General features: G+C 38.9%; 1 protein-coding gene across 1 annotated transcript; it reads left to right on the top strand.

Moving 5' to 3' along the window:
- The first annotated feature begins 15,233 nt into the window (after positions 1–15,233).
- LOC147612445 (chitinase 2-like) lies at positions 15,234–16,672 on the top strand. The gene is made up of 2 exons (XM_086782793.1): positions 15,234–15,357; positions 15,498–16,672. The coding sequence occupies exons 1-2, from the start codon at positions 15,249–15,251 to the stop codon at positions 16,538–16,540; spliced, it is 1,152 nt and encodes a 383-aa protein (XP_086638919.1). The 5' UTR covers positions 15,234–15,248; the 3' UTR covers positions 16,541–16,672.
- Positions 16,673–25,941: the final 9,269 nt, after the last annotated feature.

Genomic DNA, 25,941 nt, shown 5'->3' with positions numbered 1-25,941 from the left:
TTACCCTTGATTTCTCGGGTAGTAGAACATCTTCTTTCGAGTGCACACCCCTTGAGGGCAGCAGAACATCAGTCTTTCTCTTCTTCTTCTTCTTCCTCTTCACTAGTTGGTGCAAGGTCACATCCAGCGAAGCTTCTTCAACTACAAGAACAAGAAAATATAAGTGGCCAGTATTAGGGACAGTGGTTAGGTCTTTTCAGATGACTCATAAATAATGCTCACCTTGATAATCAGAACTCTTCCTTTTTGGTGTCCTAGAACATGTTACACGATTAGTACAAGCTTGCTCATTTGGAGAGCTTCCTTCTTGCCTCACGGGTGACAGTTGAATATTTAGCACACCCAGATCATAAAAACCCTTCTTCGTTGGCATCCTAGTCACGCGATTAGTACATGCTTGCCCCGGTTCTGCGCTTGCAGTGTGATTGTGCCTACTTGGAGAGCTTCATCCATCATGCCTCATGGGTGATAGCTCTCCTGCACTTAACTTAGTTCTTAGAGTGGTGCTCTTTGGTTCCTTGTTGACATTGCCCTCCCCTTCTTCCAAGCCAACAATGATAACACTTATTACATCAATAGTGTGGTCTCATCATGTGATAGCATGATGATGGAGATCGAAAAACACTCACCAGGCATTCTTCCCACACTATACATTTACTCTGGGATTTCCTCTGCTGTAGGAAGGAGAGGCCTATGCTCCACAACCTCACTCAAATCAACATATTCATGTCTTACTTCTGCCCCTCCTTGCTTACTAAAAGACGGTGCTGAAGTGTAGCCTACACATTTTGAAATTCATTGGTAGCAACACATCTTTCAAATGATTAGAAGAAGACATACACAAATTGCTCTTCAACACATGGTAATTCATCTATGAATTTTGAGGTTGGAAAGCATATGATTTGCAACATACACAGAGCTTTGCAAACCAGTTTTGATGGTTTGTTCAACTTGTGGATTCCAAGTTTATAAGTTGGGGCCCCCCTAAGGGTTTTTTACCACAGGTTTCCAACCGGTTGATAGCCATATAATAGGTTGTGAGGGTTTACAACCCAATGGTTAAAACCAGTTTCTAAGTTGTTGACAACTAGTTATATAAACATCGGTAGTTAACTTAAAAATTGGTTTAAAACCAGTTTATAAATTGGGCCACTTTAATGGTTTTTAACCCTTGTTTTCCAACCCCTTTGAAACTAGTTTATAAATTGGGCCACTTTACTGGTTGGAAGGGTTTATAACCACCACTAGTTGATAACCAATTTATAAATTGAGAGTATGACAAATGGCAACTGGCTACCAACGTGTTGACCGGTTTATAGATTGAGAGTATGACAAATGGCAACTAGTTGAAGACAAGTTTATAAGAGAAGGGGCACTTGAAAGGGTTTTGGACTATTGGTTTGAGTCCGCTGACAACCAGTTTATATATTTGGAGCATAACAATAGGTTTTTGACAACCAATTTATATATTTGGAGCATAATAATAGGTTTTCAATCACTAGATTGACACCCACTGTAATAGCTTGGAAGCATGTGCAAATGGGTTTCAACCAGTTTCAAATGGGCTGGCATATAGCAAGTGCAAATGGGTTTCAACCAGTTTCAACCGGTTTCAAACGGGCTGATAAGAGTAGCAAAATGCATGGTACGCATGCTTATAAGGTAATATAAATAGACCAACAACAGACTGGTCCGGTCCAAACCCGAGGCCACACCCGAGGTAACTTTCCGTCACAATAAACATACTATCCTCATTGTCACGGGACCCTTTAATCTTCTTGAAGAAATAATTAAAAACTCATAAAAATATATCAAAATTAAAACAAAGACTTTGAATTGATTTGAAAATCATCACATAGCATAACATAAGGCAAGAGAGAAAGAATAACATCACCATCAACACAAGATTTGAAACTTAAATTCCGACACAATTTTTCTCTATCTGGAAATTTCATTTATTTTATTGAAGTCGAACTAATCTTAAGGTAAGGTTTATGAATTATATTATTAGGTTGAAAAGAAATAATAGAAAAACTTATAAAAAGTTGTATAAAAGACGATGAATATGTATACATACCTCCATTGTTGGTGTCATTGAAATTATCTGTCAAAAGAAATTTGACATTCAAGGATACTAGTAATTATAAACTGAAAGTAGATGAAACAAATCTAGATGATTAAATGTTATTTTTTTTGAAATTGACGTTAATTTAAATAATAGACACAAAATTCAAGAGTAGAGAATTCGTACCTATATATATTTATTCTATTGAAATGATACTTTACATTGAGAAAAATGAGAAAGAACATGAACGAAATTTAATTTCATTACATAACTTCTGATTATGACTGTAAGAAATAAAATCCTTAAACATGATCACTATTGTAGGGTTAGAGATGAAAAGCTTACTTGGAAGGTGTTTGAGTCACCATCTAAAAGATAAACTTACATAGAAATATTAAAAAAATTATTTACTAAGCTATGGAGGATAGCAACGTACTTGCAAGTGTTGCACAACTTTGCTACAAAATACATCATTAAAAGGTCAGAAATATCGTGAGTATATGCGATATTTTAATTATGAAAAATAGGGGAACCTACTATTGAGTGATGGAATCATTCTAAAAAAGAAATGCTATATGGTATACCAAACAATTTAAATGTAGTTCCAGAATTCATACATCTCAAATTAATTAATGTCAATTTTAAACACACAAAGCAATTAATGAATGGGTTGAATACGTACTCACATGATGTTGGGGAAGCACATCTACATGGTAAAATGTTAGATAAACAAATATAGATATATCTGATGTAATTAATAATCGCAGAGATAAGAAAAATTACCTCAAGGTGTGATGAGTTTAGAATAAACAATAAAAGTGGTGTTCAAATATCACAACAATATGAAAACTCTCAACAACGATTTGCACTTTATTGTTAATAGCATGAAAATATTGTAATCTCTGTATCACAAAAATGATTAGGCTGGAATAAAGAAAATTTAAGGTCTCTTCTAAGCCTGGAAGAAGGTCTTGGAGCAAGATTTTAGTCTCGATGATCTAAGGTCTTATTCCCAAAAGTTAAAGCTTTTTGAGGTTTTCAACAAAGTTTTATTTTCCTTTTTATGGATTTTTCTAATGAAAATTTTCAGAGTTACAAAAATATGACCTTTTTACCTTAAGGTCACATGATAAAAGTTTTTGCTTCATGCTTTCGTAAAGGAAATAAAGGTATACAAGATTTTAAAACCCTTTGGCCAATAGATTGATGGAGATTGGTTACCCAATGGTTAAAGACAAGCCTTATTTCAACCATGCATAAACATAAATCCATAAACGTGTTCTTCAATTTAAATTCAAGAAAAGTACCAAAATCACCTTTGTTATGTCTCTTTCACCTCTTTATCCACAAGTTTTTGACTGCCTTCAAGAAGATTAAATTAAACCAAAGCTTTGATACCATTGTCTCACGGGACCCTTTAATCTTCTTGAAGAAATAACTAAAAACTCATAAAAATATATCAAAATTAAAACAAAGACTTTGAATTGAATTGAAAATCAAATCACATAGCATAACATAAGGCAAGAGAGAAAGAATAACATCACCATCAACACAAGATTGGGTGCAGTGTGTGGCTCCACTCCCACACGCGGTATTTAAATCATATTAATAAATTTAGACCTTGAAGCCATACATAGCATAGCTTTTTCAAAATTGGGCTATTTACAAAATTGAACCTTAGTCCAATGCTTTTAAAGTATCTCATAAAAATAAACCTTGCCCAATTAAAATTGCTAGTGGGCCTTATTACATAAAATGACTATGTGCACATTTACACCTACACATTAATCTTGTGCCCATTTGCATATTCCATTAAACTAAATCCTGCACAAATTAAACTAAACATAATTTTGTAAGATTATTAATTCATCAAAAATATGAATAAATGTATACTTGTAACAGTCATGGAGAAGAATCTTTGGCGGTTGTGGAATGATCATCATGCTAGGGTTCTCTAACTTCACACCCATCATGAAAGCTCTACTAGCACCTGCTTTCTCCACAACCTCATTCTTGTGGTCTAAATCGGCCTATAAACACATACAAATAGGCAATGAACATGGCATGGATTTTCTTCATATGTAAAAAACACATATACATACCTTTGCTTTTTCTAGAGCTTCTCTTCTATAGTGACACAAAGTTTATCTTGAAGTTGCTGCTCTGCTTGTTCTTGTTCATCGGGGGGCATGTTATTTGATGGACACATCATGGTGTGGTATTCAATTGCACCTTCAATGCGAAGCAAGCTACACTTTGCCTTCTCTACCTTCGCTGTCGCTATACGAAGAGCCAGCAATGCAGCTTCTTTGCTGCACTCGATATTCAGTAGAATGCCATCCACCAATGTTTGCACTTGACCTGAGACCTCCACCTTTGCCTCATATAGGCTACCTTGTGCCAAGGAGTGCATGCATCCTGAGATAGTGTTACACCACAGCTCATAGATGACATCGATTGTACACCTACCTCGCACATCCACTGAGTTCTTTTTTTGTGCAATTACTGTCAACACTTGTCTTCTTAATGACCTACTCAGCAAATACGGCCCACTTCACAGGACCGGTGCAGACCTGGTATAGACGTAGCCTCAGGTAAATTGAAGGCCCACATAATAGTTTGAGTTTGTAGTTTGGTAAACCTGTTTATATAATGTATACAAGGGTAGGTAGTGCTCCTGCTTTGCCGTTCGCAACATCACCTTCTTGTCTTTCTTCGGGAGCTCTGAAAACACTCTTAGCCAATGCTTTGGTGGCACCTTATTGGGAATCAGATGCCTTGCATCCTCCCCCTTAAGATTGAGACCATAAACTTTGGAAAAATCCTCTGAAGTCCTACAAAATTCTTTCAATGGCTCTGTCTCTAGCTTTGGGTGGCAAAACTTGGTGGTGCCCACTTCTGGCATGCAGAAAACATTGGTTAGACAAGCAAACACACTCCCCTTGTCTCTCATATATTGAGCTCAAGACCACCAACATCTATGGAGCTCGATTGGCAGGTTGATGAGCGATCAGAGAGAGAGAGAGAGAAGGGCCACCTTTGTGTCTTCGTCGTCTCCGCCCCGCCGCTGACCTTTGAGTTAGCCACCGAAGATGTAGACATATTCTCAAGCAGCTATCAGTGGAGGAGAGGAAGAGAGAAGAGATCTGCTGACTCTGAGTTTTTCAAATGAGACAGTGCACGTAGAGAATGCATACAAAAAATAATAATTACCCCGTCACTTTCAGTTATCCCCCCCACTATCTTTTCAGTTATGGACATTTTCTTTTCTTAGTTTTCGAAATATTTTCATTTTTTTTCCAATTCAAAGTTCATTTCCAAGTTGCAAACCACAACCCAAAAACCACTATTTCTACTGGTTCAAGTGTACCACCTTACCATGCATCCACCCCACAAACTTGCACATGTACATGGTGGGAATTTATGTGCACTCAAAGGCCTGAAACATGTGGGCAAACACATGCATAGGGCATGCCCAAGTAAGACCCACTGATCTTGAGGCCTTGGTGTACTTCTAAGAGGCTTGTATATCACTAGCCATCTTTGCCATTCAGTGCTAGTAGAGAGAGGAGGGGAGGGGATTTCTTCATGCTTACCAAACCCGTTGGCTTGTGTGGGTAGTACATAGTTGTGTGTATAGAAGAAAACTTTCTAATGAGCAAGGTTAGAAGGGGCAATGTTGGAGAGTATTCCATCCCCTATATGAGCATGAACAACATAGAATGTCCCTATTAGGCTTTGTACATGCTGCTCTTCCTCAATGAAGTTGGAAGGAAAAATATTTGGAAACAAACAAACCCATCAAATGAGGTTGATAACAAGAGCCCATGCAAACCAACCTACTAGAGAGAAATCCATACAGTTACAAGGAAAAGGTGAGCATGAAGAGGCACCGGAGATACCGGAGATCAATTCGACTGCTGCTGCTGCTCTGCAGATGTGAAAGAGTTCAAGGATTGGAACCAAGGAGCCAAAAAAGTTATGTATTGGCTCTCTATCAGTATACAGGACACCATGTGATTGGGCACATATACAGGATGCCAAGTCTCCCAAGGAGGCGTGGGACACCTTGGTAAAACTTTATGAAACGAATACCAAGACACAAAAGATACAGTTGAAGAATGAACTTCATACTGTGGAGAAAAAGAGTATGTTTGTGAATGACTATGCATTGAAGATCAAGGGTATTGTGGAATCCCTTGCATCTATTGGCATTTTAGTAGATGATGATGATAAGGTGGAAGTCTGTCTACGTGGTCTCGGGCCACAATACAAGGCGTTCAAGATGTCTATTCAGACTCGGGAAAACATTCCCAATTTCACAGATTTGGTGTCTATGTTGATTATAGAAGAGAAGAGCTTGGGTGAAGACCAACAGTCTTCACAAAACAAAAATAGTTCAGAGCAACAGGCCTTCTACACACGTTCAGGAAGAGGACGAGGTAGAGGAGGCCGTGGATGCGGCCAAGGAGATGGCCGAACAGGTAATCAGAATTATGCCAGCAGCAATAACAACAGTCCCAGAATTCACAACAACAACAACAACATGCAAGTGGAAGAGGCCAATTCAGAGCCACAGGGGGAGTCAAAGAGGTCGTGGAAATTGGCAAAGGCAGTATAATGATACACGTGGATGCTTTTATTATGGTAAGCCTGGACATGTGCAGGCAGATTGTCATAAGAAGCAGGCTGACATGCAAAATGGGAAATTGCAGCAAAACAACTATGCATCCTTGAGCAGAAATAATGAGGATAATGAAAGGTTGTTTGTTATGCAGCATGTCGTTAATGCCATGTCTCAAAGCAAACAAAGCATGTATTTCCACGTGATAGAAATGTGAGCAGAAATGCACTAGATATTGTGCATTCAGATGTATGGGGTCCTACGAAGACCATGTCTATGGGAGGCTGCAGGTATTATGTGACATTTATTGATGACCACACAAGGAAAGTGTGGGTATACTTCATGAAGGAGAAGAGTGAGATGTTCACTCATTTTCAAAATTTTAGAGTTATGGTTGAAAAGCAAACAGGGAAACATGTAAAGTGCCTAAGGTCAAATGGAGGGGGAGAGTACTTCTTCAATGAGTTCTCTGAATTTTTGAAGAAGAATGGTATTCAGAGACAGTTTACATGCAGATACACTCCGCACAGCAAAATGGAGTTGCTCAGCGAAAAAACAGGCACATTGTTGAGATTGCGTGAGCATTGATGGGAGAGAAGAATATGCCGCATAGCTATTGGCGCATAGCTATTGGGCTGAGACTGTTTCTATAGCAGTTTACATCATGAACAAGACTCCAACTGCAGCCATACATGATGTAACTCCAGAGGAGATGTTTATTGGCAGAAAACCTGATTTGTCTCATCTGAAATTCTTTGGATGCATTGCATATGTGCATGTGCCAGATGAGCTGAGAAATAAGCTAGGTCCAAAAGCTAAAAAATGTGTGTTTATTAAGTATTCCCTTGAGCAAAAGGGATACATGTGTTATAACCCTGCTACACATGAGTTGAGGGTAAGCAGGGATGTTGTTTTTTATGAGATGATCAGCTAGTATGCTACTGAAAAAGAAGCTATTAGGGCTTATGTGAGTGGAAATGTGGTTGCACAGAATGCAAGTCAACAATCACAGTCTTTGAGTGGACCAGGAGAGTCCTCATCTAGTGGTTCAGTTGATAAACCATGGAGTGGAAGGCTGCATCATAATACTAGTCCTGCAAATGTTATTAGTACATCACATAAAGGCAAAGAGAAAGTGGTTGAGCCCCTTAGTATGCCTGACATTTCTGCAGAGGGCATTCTCATGTTGATGGCGAGTCTACTGGCTCAGAGATGAGCCTTGATGTGAGGATCTTGGGATACCAGCTATGAGAACACCTGGTGTAAAGAAGGCTATGGAAGCCATGAATGCAAAGCTCCGAAGATCTGGGAGAGTGAAGAATCCTGTGCAGAGGTTTACCTATGATGGTTATGTGGCACATCACTATGCATACATGGCAAAAGTTGTACAGGTTGTAGAGCCCACATGCATTGATGAGGCTGTTGGAAATGTGTGTTGGGAGAAAGCTATGGATGAGGAGATGGATGCACTATATGGAAATGAGACTTGGGATTTAGTGCAATTGCCTGAAGGCAAGAAAGCCATTGGATGCAAGTGGGTGTACAAAGTAAAACATAATAGTGATGGAAGCATAAGTAGGTACAAGGCTAGATTGGTAGCCAAGGGATATGCGCAAACATATGGCATTGATTATGAGGAAACTTTCAGCCCAGTTGCCAAGATGGCAACAACGAGAGTTGTGATAGCAGTGGCTGCGTCAAAGCAATGGTCTTTACATCAAATGGATGTAAAGAATGCATTCTTGCATGGGGATTTGCAGGAAGAGGTGTATATGTTACAGCCACCTAGTTATGAGGATGTGTCACCTCGAGCATGTTTACAGGTTGAAGAAGGCCTTGTATGGCTTAAAACAAGCACCAAGAGCATGGTCTAACAAGATTTCTGAATATCTTGTCACCATTGGCTTTCATGTAGCCAATGCAGATTTCTCGCTGTATGTGAGACACAGTGATATTGGGGTTGTGTTGTTATCATCTATGTAGATGACCTGATCATTATGGGGGACCATGATGCAGAGATCTTTGATGTAAAGATCTTGCTTAGACACAGAAGTTTGAGATGATCTGGGGCTCAGATATTTCTTGAGCATTGAGGTGATTAGGTCACCACATGGTATTGGATTACTGCTGCTGCAGAGATAGTATGGCTTGGACATGTTGTCCAAGTATGGTATGACAGGTTGTAAGCCTATCTCAGTGCCATTGGATCAGAATGGCAAGTTGAGTGCAGATTCAGGAGAGACTTTGGAGGATCCTACTATGTATAGGCGCATAGTAGGAAGCTTGATCTACATGACGATCACCAGGCTAGATTTGAGCTATGTTGTTGGGTTGGTGAGTCAGTTTATGCAGGTTCCTCGGAAGTCGCATTTGGATGCATTGAGACACATACTAAGGTATGTGAGGTCTACTTTGCATTGTGGACTATTTTATGAAACTGGGACAGAGATATGTGTACATGGATACACAGATGCTGATTGGGCTGGTAGTATCTCAGATAGAAGATCTACTAGTGGCTTCATGTTTTCTTTGGGGAGTGCTACTGTAACTTGGAGCAGCAAGAAAAGCAGCCTACGGTTGCTCTATCCACTGTACTACAGAGGCCAAGTATAGAGGTGCTGCTATGGCAGCATGTGAGGTAGCTTGGTTGAGAAAGCTACTTGCAGATTTGGGTCTATCAGTAGACAAGTCATTTTCTGTGACAACATTAGCAGTATACAGTTGGCCAGAAACCCAGTTTTTCATGCTTGCACGAAGCATATAGAGGTCCACTACCATTTTGTCAGAAGGTTTTGGGAGGAGACGTTGACCTTATTTATGTCAGCACACAGGATCAGGTCGCTGACATCTTCACCAAAGCATTGGGTATACAGAGAAGCTCCGCAGATTCAGGGCTTTGCTTGGTGTACATGAGATGGAGTTGAGCTCGAGGGGGAGTGTTGAGATATCGAGCTCATCTAGTGAGGCGGTGGACACTGATGACCCGCCTGGGGGATAGGCCCCACACTTACACCACTGGCATGGTTGGTGAGTTCATGGGTGATATGCAGCAGCCAGTGGGATGACAGGCTATGTGACAGCCATTCTAGAGACTGGCATAGTTATAGCGCCAGCTCATTTAGTTGGGTTCACACTATAGAGAACCCTAGTATATATTTGGTTGAGAACCTTTTCATATGGTGTGTACTCTTATCTTTGTATATGGTGTGTACTCTTATCTTTGTATATGGTGTGTACTCTTATCTTTCATATGGTGTGTACTCTTATCTTTGTATATGGTGTGTTGAGTGTTGTGTGAAGAAGAAGAAGATTTTCAGCCTCTCACCTTGTGCGCTCTCTCTTTTAGGGTTTTGTGAGTGTTGTGTGTGTGCTTGCAAGAGCTCAAGCTCTCTTCTCCCCTGCATCTTTTCAATCACCTGCATATTTCACTATCTACGAGCATCACAATTTTTTCACATCTTGCACCTCACACTATTCACAAACACATGCACCTATAATTAACCTCGCCACCAATACCAGCCCTCCAAGTATATCTCTTGGGATGGGAGGGACCATGGCATTCCATGGTACGACCCATCATGTGGAAAACCATTGACCTTGCAAGTATCTCCAAAGAGTTTCAATCAACCTCTACTTTGACTTCATGTCCACACACCTAACCTCACCTTGGGCAACATGTTACCCATAAAAAAGTCCACTCTCTAAGCATCACACTGTGAGGTTAGGGGCACAATATCATATCACACCAAAAAGATCTTGACCACCATCATGAAAATCATTCCATAGTGGTCCTAGCACTCATGTCACCAATTAAAAGACACGTGTTACTTCTACTAACTACTAGACACGTGTTACTTCTCCTAACCACGTGTTACTTCTACTAACTACTAGACACGTGTTACTTCTACTAACCACGTGTTACTTCTACTAACCACGTGTTACTTCTAATCACGTGTCATCTAGGCATTGAATCTTGCATGCTTGATGGTAGATAGGTTTGTAGATTCTTCTTCTTCTTCTTTCCTCACCTTTTATGAGAGAGAACCATTGTGAAGGCTATCTTTTTTTGCCCCCATCTAGGCAAAGGGAGCTATTTCTTCACGCTATTGGCAAAGGATCATTATGGTGTAACAATGGAGTAACGAGCTAGTGTATCCACATCGAGAAGTTGTAATTATGACTCTAAGGAAAGACCTAGCGACACATGATTCACTAAGGTAAGCTCTTGACTTGAACACTGATAACTAGCATCACTACCACCTCAACCATTAATCTACTAACTTTGCAAAAGAAGCTCAACTAGATCCAACCACCACTAAACCCTAGAACCTTAAAGCATATAAGACACTAGGGTAGAAGTGGTGGGTGTACCTAAGTGTATATTTCAACCACAAGGTTATTATGAGACCGAGGGTTACATCTCAACCATTAACTCTATTAACTTTGCAAAAGCAGTTCAACTAGATCCAACCACCACTAGACACCCTAGAACCTTAAAGCATATAAGAAAGTAGGGCAAAAGTGTTGGGTGTATCTAAGTGTATACTTCAACCGCAAGGTCATTATGACTGAGGGTTATGGCTATGTGTAGAGACCTAAGAGATCCACATAAACTATATCAACCATTACAAACTCCAAGAAGAGAAGGCCTATCCAACAAGAGACCCCAACAAAGCCAACCATAGATGTGGTGGGGATACTAGATAAGGGCTTGGTCTTATCTTCTTAAAAATCCAAGAAAAGAAAATGTTGCGATTCGCAAACACCACCTCTCTAAAAAATAATAAACTCTTTTTCCCCCCCAAAATAAGTGCACTATGTGTGTGTGTGTGTGTGTGCACGCGCATGCGTGCATGCATGCACATTTACCATTGCTTATGTATATAGATTTAAGAGATCTTGCGTGCCTACATGCACATTTGTTGATGCTTATATAGCAACCATCATCATGCTCCTATTGTGAAGAGATCTTTTTTTAAAGTCACATTCTCAACATTCATGGATAATATGGCTTCTATACACTATCAAGCTGCCCTTCAGAGCATGGATTAGGGACCATTGGATCATCTTTATCAAAGTTGCTTCACACACTATGAAAAGAGATCTTGTGTGCTAAAGTTACATTTTCAACATTCATGGATATGGCTTCTATACACCATCAAAGCTACCCTTCGGGGAAATTGATAGATGGATTAGGGAACATTGGATCATCTATGATTATCAAAGTTGCTATGAAAAGAATGACACAAACACAAGTCTGACATGGCTGTACCAACTTGTTGGTTTCACCACATCATCAAGATGCCCTTGGAAGAAACTAGTAGATGGTTTAGGGACCATTGCATTATTTATGATTGTCAAAGTTGCTTCACACACTATAAACATAATGGCCAAACACTGACATGGATATGCCAACTTGTGGCTTCTACACACCATCAAGCTACCCTTAGAAGCAACTGGTAGATGGATTAGTGACCATTGGGGATTATCTATGATTGTCAAGGTTTCTTCACACACACTATGAACACAATGGAAAATGCTACCAACATGGCTACCAACTTATGGGCAAACCTTTTTTATATCATCACTAACATGTGGAGGCTAGCAATGTTGAGGGATACTTGCAAGTGTTGAAGGAGTTACTCAATCAGAAGGACCATAGGAGTGTATAATCATTTGTCCTTACTCACAAAGATACTCACAAAGATGTTTGCTATGTACTAGCATGAATCCCCTACACATCCTGCATTGCGAAGATTTTCTCCCTACAAAACTATGTGTACTATCATGAATCCCCCTACACTTCCTAGATTGTAAAGATTTTCTCCCCAACGATGTATAAAGGGCCTTTGCTTCTCTATGATGTGAAAATGCTCATCTCTCTCTCTCTCTCTCTCTCTCTCTCTCTCTCTCTCTCTCTCTCTCTCTCTCTCTCTCTCTCTCTCTCTCTCTCTCTCTCTCTCTCTCTAACAAATGATGTATACCTCTTATTGCCCCCTTATAAAGCTATTTTTCTCTCATTATTAAAAAACAAACAAACAAGGGAGATTTAATGGATTCTTCTTCCCAAAAAGTTCAACTTCGCACTACGAAATTTTCATTAAATTATGAAAATAAGGTAGAAGATAGTATCGATAATCTATCGAAAGATGAAGCATGGAAATAAGTTTCCACTATCTAACCATGTTACGTATGGACATGATAGTATTGAAAATCCATTTGAAGATGAAGCATGGAAATAAGCATCCATAATCTTTAAACATGCTACATATGGACATTTTAATTTATATTTGATCACACCATCACCAAACCCTAAAAACGTAACAAGACTCTTCTTTGGATCACTTCAAAGTTTTCAAAAGACTAACCTTGATCTTGTTAAGTAAACAATGTTGGGAATGGAGATACCACAACCATTTCTAATAGGCTCTTCTTAATTTCCATGCACACATCAGTTAGTACTTGTATAGTGGTTTACATTAGGTTCCTAATTTAGATATCTTGTATGCCTGCATGCACATATGTGAGTGCTCACATAGCACCGGGATGTGCATTCCAGATGCATTCAAGAGGTAATTTAAAAAATCCCTATTTATGAATTTTTATAATCTAAATACACTCCTTTTGTAAATTTTAAGATGATAAAAGTACCTCTTTTATATCAAATTTTAAGATGATAAATGTACCTCTTTTATATCAAAATTTCACGTTTTGAATCTAAAACCATTTATGTATGTATATCTATAACTCTATATGCAAATAAAACCCCTTTGTTGAACTCACATTTTATCTTACATATTTTCTGTAACTCAAGATGAGAATAAAACCCCTTATGTTGACCACATGCTATCTTACATATTTTTCATTGAGCCCCCCAAGACATATTGGCTTATCATCACACTCCTAATGAAGAGATCTAGTGATGAAGTTGAAGTTGAATTTCAAGAACTATGGTGTTTCCATATATGTCATATTAGGGCTTCTACACACCACCAAACTAATCTTGGGAAAACCAAGTAAGATGGATAAGAGACCATTAGGTATGATTGTAAAAGGTGCTTCACACAATGTTGATACAATCTCCAAACACATGTCCACACTTTTCCTACATGGCTATCAACTTGTGGGAAACTTTTCTCATATTCTTGCTTAATGAGTGAAGGACAGTAATGTTGAGGGACAATTGGAAGTGTTGTGGGAGGGCTACATCTAACCAATTGATCAAGAATGGAGTGTGACCAAGAGAGGATTAACCCCTTGAAAAACGAGAGTACCACATCATGGTAATGTGTAATAGTTTGTCCTTTGCTGGCAGCATGCTCAGGGGGTTCACCTAAAATTTGTAATTATAGCACGTGAGTTCAAATGAAGGGGTTTTTTTAATTTAAAATTTTATGGTAAATTTACAGAAATACATTTACAGAAGGGGATTTTAATCGATTTTGAAAAAAAACCTGTAATTCCATAAAGAAAAAGGGATCATTATATTTATGAAAAAACCACAGGTAAGGGGTTTTTTAAATATCCCTTGAATGCATGTGATACATAGGGTTTCTTAGTAGTGCACCCCCTGAGGCAACACGTTTGCTATGTACTAGTAGTAGCAGACATCATGCATTGCAAAGACTTTCTCCCTACAACGGCAACAAGCGAAAAGGGAATTAGCTTGTTTATGACGTGAAAAGATCTCTCTCTCTCTCTCTCTCTCTCTCTCGGAGTCCACCTCAAAAAATGTAGGCCCTTGACTAGCCCATTACAAAAATATGTGAGTCTCATGTTATTTCTTATATTTAAAAAAAAAACAAAGAGCTTATTCACAAAGCAATGGATTCTTCTCCCTTAAAAAGGTCAACTCTACAGTACTAGCTTTCTGCCTAAACTTGTGCAAATAAGATAGAAGGTAATATTGAAAAGCCATTGAAAGATGAAGCATGGAAAGGAGAGTCTAGACTCAAAAGGTGTCCAACCACGTTAGGTAAGGACATTTTGATTTGTAGCTTGGATCACATCACTAAAATTCTCGAACTTGGCAAGACTCTTCTTTGGATGATGTCATCTAAACCCTCGAACTTGGCAAGGCTCTTCTTTGGATGACATCACCAAAACCCTCGAACTTGGCAAGACTCTTCTTTGGATCACGGAAAGCTTTAAAAGTCTTGAGAAGACTGACCTTGATTCTAGTGAAGCAAAACAATGTTGGGAAAGGAGATACCAAGACCATTTCTAAGGAGATCCAAGTAGGGCCACCGCTATATAAGCAATGTGGTGCTTGTGAGGCTCTTCTTGCTCTCCACGTGGAATCTTGTGGTGTGTGCTTGGTGAGATGCTAAACAATGGCTTAGGGGTATCTAGATCCGTTAGTGGTGGGAGGTTTAAGTTGATGAGAATTTTTCAACAAATCATTTTAAAAAAAGGCAACAAATCAAGCAATATTTTAAATGTAAAGATGGCCTACACACACACATATATATATATATATATATACACACACACACATACACGACCTCCCAATATATTACCTGCTTCAAAGCTTTGCAAGCCTACCTTAGCTCAATAGCAATGCAGGGAATGCCAGCAGGGGGGCTTGTGCACAGAATGGCAGATTCGGTGGGCTTGTTGATGCTGCTTCTTCATATTCTAATGGCGATTAAGTGCAATGCTACTGCAGGTTCTCTCTCTCTCTCTCTCTCTCTCTCTCTCTCTCTCTTCGTGTGTGTGTGTGTCTCTCTCTCTCTCTCCCTCTCTCTCTCGTTTGGTTCCCCACACAGAGATATCTTCATTATTTTCTAACCTTTTGGGTGTTTGCAGAACCTCAGAACCAGAGCACCTGCAGTAAATTGCACACTGTATTGAATGACGGCGATACCTGCTCATCCCTGTCTGCAGCCGCAAACCTCTCCATGGACGGCTTCCTCGCCATCAATCCCGTGATAGACCCTGCGCTAAACTGCAGCTCACTGCAAGTGGGCGATGTGATCTGCCTAGCACCCTGCCGCGCAACGGCCACGCAGATGAAGAAGAAGGGACTCCTAGTAGATTACATAGGGGCAATTGGGCTAGAGATTGAGCTATCAGAGGTTCCTGTTAATGACAATATGCAGCAATTCCTCATTTTAGCGTTTGCGATAGATGCAGACGCAGAGACGGGGATGGCACAGAACGGCAAGTTCAACCCGTTTTGGGTCTCTGAGATAACACCAGAGTCTGTGGAGGCCATGAAAGCTGCGCATCCGAATCTCAAAGTGCTGATAAGCCTTGCAGGGAATAGCGTATATGGAAGCGCGACGCAGGAGTCATTGCTGGTGAACTGGACAGATCCGGAGGATCGTAAAGCGTGGCTCAGAAACGCCCTAGAAAGCATCGGCTCGTTGGTGGAAACCTACCATGCAGATGGTATTGACATCGATTATGAGAACTTCCCTCAGTCCAATAAAACCTTCGCCAAGCTCACAGGAACCCTCATCAAGAAGCTGAAGCAGCAGCACAAGATCAGCATTGCCACCATCGCCCCCTACCAGAACGTCTTGCCCTACTACAGCCGCCTCTACAAGGGCTATCACAGTCTCATCGACTATGTCAACTACCAGTTCTATGCCAATAATTTCTCCACTGCAGCAGAGTATGTGCATAATTACAAGAAAGTGGCTAAGATCTTCCCAAGGAGCAAGCTCCTGGCAAGCATTCAAGTAGGCAAAGGGGCGAATGGCCCTATTGCTGAGGTCTATTTTAAGGCCTTTTCAAAGCTGCAGAAGGAGCCTGAGTCCTTGCCTGGCATGTTTCTATGGGCTGCTGATCACTCAAAAGGGGAGGGGTTCTTGGTTGAGAAGGTTGCCCAATGCGCCAGCTTATAGAGATCCTATAAGCCACCTCAAATGGAAGCTCACCCCATTGGGCTATATAGGTGTTTTCAATAATGCATCCCTACATTTCCTTGTATGGTGTTTTTGTCCCCAAATGCAAGCTCAAAGAATCTTTTGCTAACCTATATATGAGTTTTCAATAATCCATCCCTCTATTTCCTTGTATGGGGTGTTTCGTATGTCTTCGTTCTCCATGCATGATGGGGACTTCTCAATGATATATCATCTACCTTCGTGAGCACCTGGGCCACTCTCTCTTGCCTATGCTAACCTAGCTACATATATTCTTGTATAGCCCCCGTAGCTAAATGAGGTATATTATTATAAGTAACAAACTAAAGAATGTGAATGCACTTATCCCAAAGTCTAGGTTGGGACGAAACATATGCTCTAAGTAAGTGAGTTATATTATTATAAGCAACAAACTGAAGAAGGTGAATGTACTTATCCCAAAGTCTAGGTTGGGATGAAACATAGGCTCTAAGTAAGTCCAAAATTGTACTATTAGTAACTTCAATTTATCTATTAGAGTCTAGATAAAATACGGCCATGAAATCCAACTTAGTACTTAAGTTGTCAAAGAGTGCACTCGTCCAAAAATGGCTCCAAAACTTAGAATCACGATTCTTTGCTCATTGTGGAGGAAATAAAGCTTGAACTAGGTACATCATCTAGTACTAGTGGACGTGTAAGGGACCAAGTATTTTACACTCAAAGAGGTACTAGAGGCAGGGGGAGATCTAGTTTGAGGGGGCGTATAGGTGGACATGGTTGGCATGATAGGCCACTGTAACAACAATAAGATTTACAACCATCATTTGGTGCATATGGTGGTAGAGGTTTTTACCATTATGCTAGAGGGAGATCTAGATCTCAAGGTCATTGTTGGCAATCACAATAGTAGAATATGCATGGCATTGAGTGTCACTATTGTGGTAAATTTGGACAAATGTCTAGAGATTGTTACGACAAGCAAATGATATTCATGATGGTAGAGTGTAACATGGTAACTATGCATCATCCAATAGCGAGGGATACACAGATCATTTGTTTGCTATGAAGCATGTGATGGGAACTATGATGTCACACAAACAGAGTGATGAAACCAGGGTATATGGATTTAGGTACATCAAACCACATGACATGTTATGGAGAGTGGTTTGATAACATAGTGCCTACACAAAACCAGGGATACATTGCTATTGGTGATGATACGCAACATCCTATTACTCATGTTGGTAGTGTACCATTGAGGATGCATGATGGCAAAGTGGAAACCATGTCTGAGATTTAACTAGTTCAAAAGAGTATCAAAGCATAGAAAGGGTACCTTGTAAAGAAAACTAAAGTAATTGTTTGAGACTTACAATAGCCTCTCTCTCTCTCTCTCTCTCTCTCTCTCTCTCTCTCTCTCTCTCTCTCTCTCTCTCTCTCTCTCTTTGTCCTTGTTATTCATAAGTCTAAAAAGTGCATTTTGTGAATTTCTTAAAAATTATTAGACATCCTACCCACCAAGAGGAGTGGCATGCAGTTGGCTAATATAAGCTAGATGACGAGACTATTTATCAGAAATGAGCAAATATCTCCTTTCAGCATGAGGCACCTTGACCTTTGAAGGTAGGTGTCTAAACTCAATCTTGAATTAAATCTACAATGTGATTAGGAAAGCTAAGTGAAAAGGAATTAGGAAAGCCATTCTCTCTGTGTAGAGAGAATGGCTTTCCTATGTAGGGGAAAACCAAGTAAAAAGGAATTAGGAAAGCCAATCTCAAATGTCTCTGTGTAGAGACATTTGAAAATTGCTTTGATTTTTCTTCCAAGTGGTATAAATACACACACACACACAGAGTGGACGAGAAGTTTTATGGTATGCAAATTTCAACTACAAACCAATTTCTATATCACCTTTTATCAGTCATTTAGATGGGGGAATATATATATATATATATATATATATATATATATATATATATATATATATATATATATATATATAGATAGAGAGAGAGAGAGAGAGAGAGAGAGAGAGAGAGAGAGAGAGAGAGAGAGAGAGAGAGAGAGAGAGAGAGAGAACATACACAGATGTACATGTATGCATGTCTTTTGTGGATATTTGTTATATAGATTAAAGAAAGGTAAATACATAGATAGAGATAGATAATATACTATTGTACATGTGTGCATGTCTTTTGTGGATATTTGTTATATACACACACAAAAACATGTGGAGAGAGATATATATAAACACACACACACACATGTACGTGTGTGTGTGTGTGTGTGTGTGTAGAGAGAGAGAGAGATACACACATTTACATACGTGTAAAGACACACACACATATGCACGCGTGCACACACACACACAGATAAATAAATTCACACACATCTATATGTAGAGAGAGAGAGAGAGAGAGAGAGAGAGAGAGAGAGAGAGAGAGAGAGAGAGAGAGAGAGAGAGTTACCTTACCCTTTACATAATCAAGTGTTGTTTGGTCTTGGCTTAGAAATGTGTTAGCCCTATACCCACAATCCCTCGTATATGCTCAAGAGAAAACCCCTCAAAGCTGCAAGAAGTAACAATTGTGGAGAGAAGAAAGATAACCTATAAAGTAAACCCTATCTCAGTGACTCTTACTTACCCCTTTCTATACAAGCAAGTAAGGACATAGGTACGCAAGGAAGCAAGGTCTCTCAATATTCTCTCGAGGGAATGCCCATTATTATTAAGTTGAGTTATCCTTTTATATAAAAGTTGCACCTAGTTTGGGTAGTCAATCTCATCATTTCCTATAACATCTATGTGACCTAGATAGACTATCTAGAATACTTGAGAAATTGATGCTGGCATTACACTTACCTGCAATTTTTGGCATCACACACACACACACACACACACACATCAAACTATACCTCCAGAATATTTGATTGCTCTTTGAAAATGTTGGAATTTTTGTTTAATGAAATACACATTAAAGAATATCCAAACATAGAACATGTATTCTAAAAAGAAATTTAAGTAATAAGTAGAAGAAACTTTTAAAAAAATGTTTATACAAAATTTTAAAAAAGAATGTACCTCAAAAGATTCAAGCCACATTTTTTTCAATTTTTTTATTACACGTTTGGATAGATGTTGGCATACCAAGGGTCTTTCTTATCAATAAGAGTGTGATCAAGTGCTCTTTTCATCAATGTGATGGTCACTATTTCTTTTCAATGATTCAACTATCACTCCAAAGAAATGAACCATGAACTTTTGGAAAATCTTGAAGTCAAAAAATATATTATTTGCTTCATTGAAAATAAAATCATGCTTTTCCCATTGCTTCATTAAAGATAAGATAATGTTTTTCCCAAATATCTTCCCTGTACATGAAATGGTTTTCCTTAAAAAGCCATTACATTTCAACACATTTGGTGCTTTCTTCACAAATGTTGGTTTCCAGAATAGATTTGTTTTTACCTTCTTTTCTTCAACTTCTTTTGTAACATTTTAAATACCTTTTAATATCCATTTTAACTCATTCTGACATTATCCAAAGTATTTTGCATAACTATTGTATTGACCTAGCTACATCCTCTACAACTTCCTTTTTGACATCTTTGTACTAAATGTTTAAACATACTCTTTGCCATTGTAGGAGTTACAAAAGAAGAGTAATGTTTACTTGATAAAAGAGGGTCTGCATTCTCTTTAGCATAATGAAACATCGACCTACAATTTTATTTTATGTTTTAAGAGTGAAGATCTCATTTTCGTATAGTAAAATAAGAACTTTTTTTTTAAAAAGCGCAGAATTATATCGAAAAGTAAAACGAGTGCATTTACAAAATATGCTTTTTATCGAAGAAGCATAACTTTCTCCTTAGGCAAGCTCATACTTCAAGTAGTGAGGTTCTATATGTATTTTGTCAACTCAGAATCCTTATGCATTATATCCACTTCTTCACTAGCAACCTGACCATCTTGTTTTAGACGCTCCTTCTGAATTTGGCTAAGCCTTTCTTGGAACTCCTCTTTGGCCTTTCCCATTTGCAGCATTTCTTCTAATTCATTTTTTGTATATTGAGCTTCACATGCGTTGAAGCTTGGTTTGTGCAGTACTTTCATCTATAAATGTAGCTCACATCTCAGACCATGTAGCAAATTGGTATTTGCATGCTTAAATAGGAAATTATTTCTATGAATCCAAATAGTCCACAAGTACTCAGCACGGATAACATTCCATAGCTTTGAAAAAGATTTAATCTCTTGCCCTAAGAAAATATTCTGCCACGTGAGAACCCAGTTTTGGACACGAGAGACACATTGGTTCAAGAATTGGAATGCCTCTCGATTATGGGAGCACCCAATGTATAGATGAGCTATAGTTTTTAGTTTCCTTTTACATCCAGGGGAAAGACCATCTCCATACCCTATTTGTTGTGCTCTCTCATTAGTTTACAGTGCTTTGTGCATAATCAGCCAGAGCAGGCAAGATTTCTTTGGCTAGATCACTATGATGACCAAATTTTTGAAAACTTGAACCCCCATTGTTTTCTATCCCACAAAAGATTCCATCTATTATTGAGTTTCCAATGAAGGGGAGGGCCTTCAGGGGGAAGAGCTGGGATTGGTTGAAGATTGTGTTTGGTCTTCTAAGAGAAAGCTTTGTATGTCAAAGTTTATTGCATTTGAAGCAAAGCCAATTTATTGTTAGACCACGCTTAACCCTATCAAGGATTAGTTGGAGGTCTACCTCAGACAATCTATAGCTAACTCTGAGGTCCTGATCAAACCTCCAATTTTGATTTGTCTGGTACCATACATCATCCCATGTTCGGATACCCTTTTTTTGCAATTTATGGGCATGTTTTTGTATAGGTTTTCCAAGATAATATTTCCCATTGCCATGGAAAACCAGATGGAGTCCAACTATAGTATATGCACATGTTTCCTAACTTTGTGATGCAGTTTGAGTTTAGGCTTACACATGTTCCAAGCCTGCCATATAGATTTGACTAGAGGGCAGCCTGGAGCTTTTATTTTCATCGGACTGAAGAAAAGCATCATTTTAGGGAGCTTTTTCCATTGCTGGAAATCTACAAGCCTAAAACTATCCACATTCCTGTTAAGAAGGATTGCCCACTCTTCTTGAGGAGCTAGAAATTTTCTCACACCCCATTTAGTAGCCATTTGATCTGCTACATCAAAGATGTTTGGTATGCCCAACCCACCATTGCTTTTGGGCATTGCATACACGTTCCATGCAACTTTAGGAATTTTGGATTCTTCTGCATTCCAGACCAAAGGAAATTCCTGCATATTCTTTCTAACTGTTTAAGATCTATGTTTTGAAGGGCGCCAGCAAGAAAGGAAGTAGATAACAGTAGGAAAAAGGATGAGTTTGAGGACCACCATTCTCCCTGCAAAGTTATGCTGCATACCATACCATCATTTGAACTTTTCTTGTACTCTATCTAGTACCCACAACCACCTTTGATGCATGGAAACCCGCATCCCATTGGGATACCGAGAAGTCTAAAAATTTTCCCTTCTTTCATGACCTTACATCCTTGATTTAAGAGCCACTGTGGTGGATCTTTCAACATTGTTATGATCCCTGTTTGAGAGTGATTAATGACGGACCCCGATGCCAAGCAGAATAGTTTGAGACATTCCCAAAATGTTTGAATAGATGATCGATCATTGCGGATGAGTCCATTGGTATCATCTGCAAATTGTTGTAGACAAGTTTACCCTTTATTATCTCGAAGGGAAATGCCCTGCATATGAACCTTATTCATAGCATTCTAAACCAACCAACCAAGTGCATCAACAGCTATAGCAAATAACAAGGGAGCTAGGGGGCATCCCTGTCTAATAGATCTGTTCAAGACAAATGATTCTATAAGGTCCATTCATTGTTACTCTAGCTAGAGCATTACCAAACATCTCTTTGACCATTTTATGAAGTTAGGACCCAGTCCCATATCCTTTAGAGATTGTACCACAAAATCCCACTCCAATCTGTCATAAGCTTTATCAAAGGTAATCTGTCATAAGCTTTATCGACGGTAATCTTGAAAAAAATAAAATCCTGTTGAGTTTGTTGGGCGTGGTCCACTCCTTCCCAGAGAACTATGATAGCATCAAGAATGAATCACCCTTTAATGAACCCTTTTTGTTTAGGTCTTATCCATTCCTTCAAATAGCAGGAAAACCTTCAAGCCAGAGCATTTACACAAATTTTATAAGCTGTGGTTATCGGTATCTAGTTAGAGATTTCTTCTTTGGGTCCTCTCTTGTGAGAATAAGTTTGATGACCCCTTCATTTATAAAGAAGGGAAGGGCACCATGTTTCACTGATCCATTATAGAACCTAAGTAAGGGGTTTAGAAGGAAGTCTTTATAAGTTTTAAAGAACTCTGCTACTGGAAGACCATCAAGCCTCGGGCTCTTACCGTTCTGCATAACCATAATAGCATCCTCTAATTATCCTAGAGATAAACTTGCTTCTAGAATACCTGCAAGGCTATGAGATATGGTGCTTTTTCTACAATCTGATATGACTTGCCTAGCAGCTTCCCTTTCCTTTGTAGATACATTTGGAGCACTGAAAATGGAGAAGTGATCCTTTACAATGTCCATGTTCTCGGACGTTGTTTCTGCAAGATTTCCATTTCTATATTTTAACACATGGATGTGGTCAATGGAGACCTTTTGTTTAAGGATGGAGAAAATCTCTTTTGAGGGTATATCCACCTTCCTAGCCCACCACTCTTTGAAAAAGAGTTTGATGTGCTAACATTGTATTTCTTCTTCCTTCTTTAAGTCTTTTCTTACCTTGATCAGGTCCTCTTGAAGGTGCACCTTTCCTTGATTTTCTTTCTGCTCAAGGGATTGTAGATCTTTGTGTTTCTTTTTTCTCCTCTCAAATCATATCTTGGTGACTACCTTTTTGATATCTGAAAGCAATTTTTGTGAATCTCGACATGTAACCATGCCTTGGTTGGAGATTTAAATATCTTGAAGTGGTTTTTCAAAATTAGGACAAGATTTCTGCAAAGTGTAGGAGCTAGAAGAGTTTGGGATCCGTGTGGAACTTTAATTTTGTGTATAGTTAGAGGTGGCTGATGCCAGATGAAGAGTAGCACCTATCTAGCTGCTCTTTCCTTTACTGATTACCATGTCTCAATGTAAATGATTAGAGCTAATCCAAACATGCTTCTTAGATATCAATTCTAGGTTTTTTTAAAAAGATTTGTCCCAAAGCTTTTACTTCTTGTAGACAAATTAGGTCAGCTTGGATGTTTGATTAAAACATCCAATCTTTGATAATTCTATCTCAGTTCCCATTTGTTAACCCCTTAGTGTTACAAGAAATGATGTTGAAGTCTTTCATGTCTTTTGATTATTATTTTTTTTGGGAGGGGGAGTGGGGTTCTTGCGATCTTTTTTCTGTGGGAAGCAAGGAAGCCATGCCTCTTACCTAGGACTGCCTTCTCTTTAGGGCAATCGTCTTAGATTTATTTTATCCAGTGTTTCTGATGTTTTGTTTAACAATTGCTAGAGAGCGACTCTTCTTTAGCTTGAGAAAGACCAGGGTCCAGGTTTACTTGGGAGGCTTCTTGGAAATCCATTGCCTCTACCACTTTTTCCAAATCACTTTCCAAGAACTGTGTGCTTGGAACTTCTTCATCTTCCTCCTCACTTGAGGAGTCCTTGATAGTCTATGTAGGATCCATGATATCAACCAATAGAGGGGAGAATCTATTATAGTTTCTCCTTCTCGATTGATTTCTAGGGAACTGCGGCGGCGGGCACCCCTAGCCTCTTCCTCTCCTTCCAACAGTTTGAAACCCTTGATTATCTTCTTTGAGTTCCGCCTATGGGACTATGGGCTACGGCCAACAAGGAGGGAATTTAATGGGGCAGTTTCTAATGAAGTGGTCCTTAGACCCACAACGAAAGCATGTATTTGGGATGTTCTTGAAAACTAGGGGTTGATCTAACTCGATACCCATGCCCACATTGATGAAAAGAGAATTAGGGAGTTCCTTGCTTAAGTCTATTTCCAATAGAGCTTGTGGGTGCCATCATGGGTTTAAATCCATATTTGCTCTGATTCCCAATAATCTACATATTGGTTCAAGCAGGAGTTTGATTAGGGGATGTAAATGCATAGGAAGATTAGGAAGCTCTAAAGAGTGCGTGAACGGGGGGGAAAACTCAAGGGTCCACAGAAATAGGAGTTTCTCAAGACCCATTGTCCAACTCCTAAGGCATTGAGAGCCATCCCTTCATCTTTGAATAGGTATTGGGTGTGATTAACTATGAGGCCTTCGGAGGCCCAGTTGGCTCTTATCCACGCCTTGAGTATCTCCATTTGGAGGTCTCAAACCACAACAAAGACCAATTAACGCTCTAGTTTGGTAGATTTTTTTTTTGCCACTTCTGAACTACTATGTAGCTCAAATTTGTCTCTTTATCCCTTTACCACATATTTTGAGCGTTTCAATATCATGATTTTTTTTTTCTCTGCCTCATACCCATAGCTTCCTGAAGCTTCTTTTCAATAAACATTATTCTTTCATTCTTAATTTTTATTTTCTCTAAGCATTTGTTTGTAGACATGGTTTCCCTTTCTTAATGGTTTATACTATAGATCAAGATCAATATGAAGAATGTAGAGATTTCATTTAGAGCTATTGGGTGTGTTTTCTCCCATATGATGTAGTTCAAAATGATCTCATTTAGAGCTGCTGGTGGGTGTGTTTTCTTCCATATGAACCAAAATGATGTAGTTCAAAATGAGTTTAATTTGATGTCCCTCCACAAGCTTGTTTTGATACTCATTAATGTAAAATTTATCAAATCCTCTCAAAGTTTGTAACATTTCTAATTTGTGATTAGATTTGTTAAGATTTTGGATTCTTTTTTAATTTGCTCAAAAAATGATAGCATGTTTTATCCCACACTACTCTTTTTGTGTTCTTATGAGGCCAAAAGGACCCACAAGCACATGCTAAGTTGGACATTCTTACAGGGACCAAATTTGACCTCCCAAATCCCCTAATGTTCATTGGATTTGTTCTCCTAGTCCGACTTGATGATCTAAATCTTGTAGTTCATTGTCAAATGTGAAGCTTGAGAACAGTAGACAAGCCATATTGCTACCACACAGATCATTCTCAAACAAGGTCCATGTTGATGATAAACCTACAAAGACATTACATGATGACCACATATGTTTTGACAACAATGTGAAATGTGTTGGGCCTTCTGTTTGTGGAACCACCAAAGCAATAGTAAATCAACATGTCACTTTTAGAGAAATTTTGAACCTCTTGATCTTCTAATGATAGGACTTTAAAAGTTGACTTTAAAGTTCATAAACCTAGACTTGACG

Source organism: Cibotium barometz, chromosome 45, assembly GCF_041138505.1.
Source record: "Cibotium barometz isolate CiBa-2024 chromosome 45, ASM4113850v1, whole genome shotgun sequence".
Taxonomy (NCBI): Eukaryota; Viridiplantae; Streptophyta; class Polypodiopsida; order Cyatheales; family Cibotiaceae; genus Cibotium; species Cibotium barometz.
This window is presented reverse-complemented; position numbering and strand designations above follow the sequence as displayed.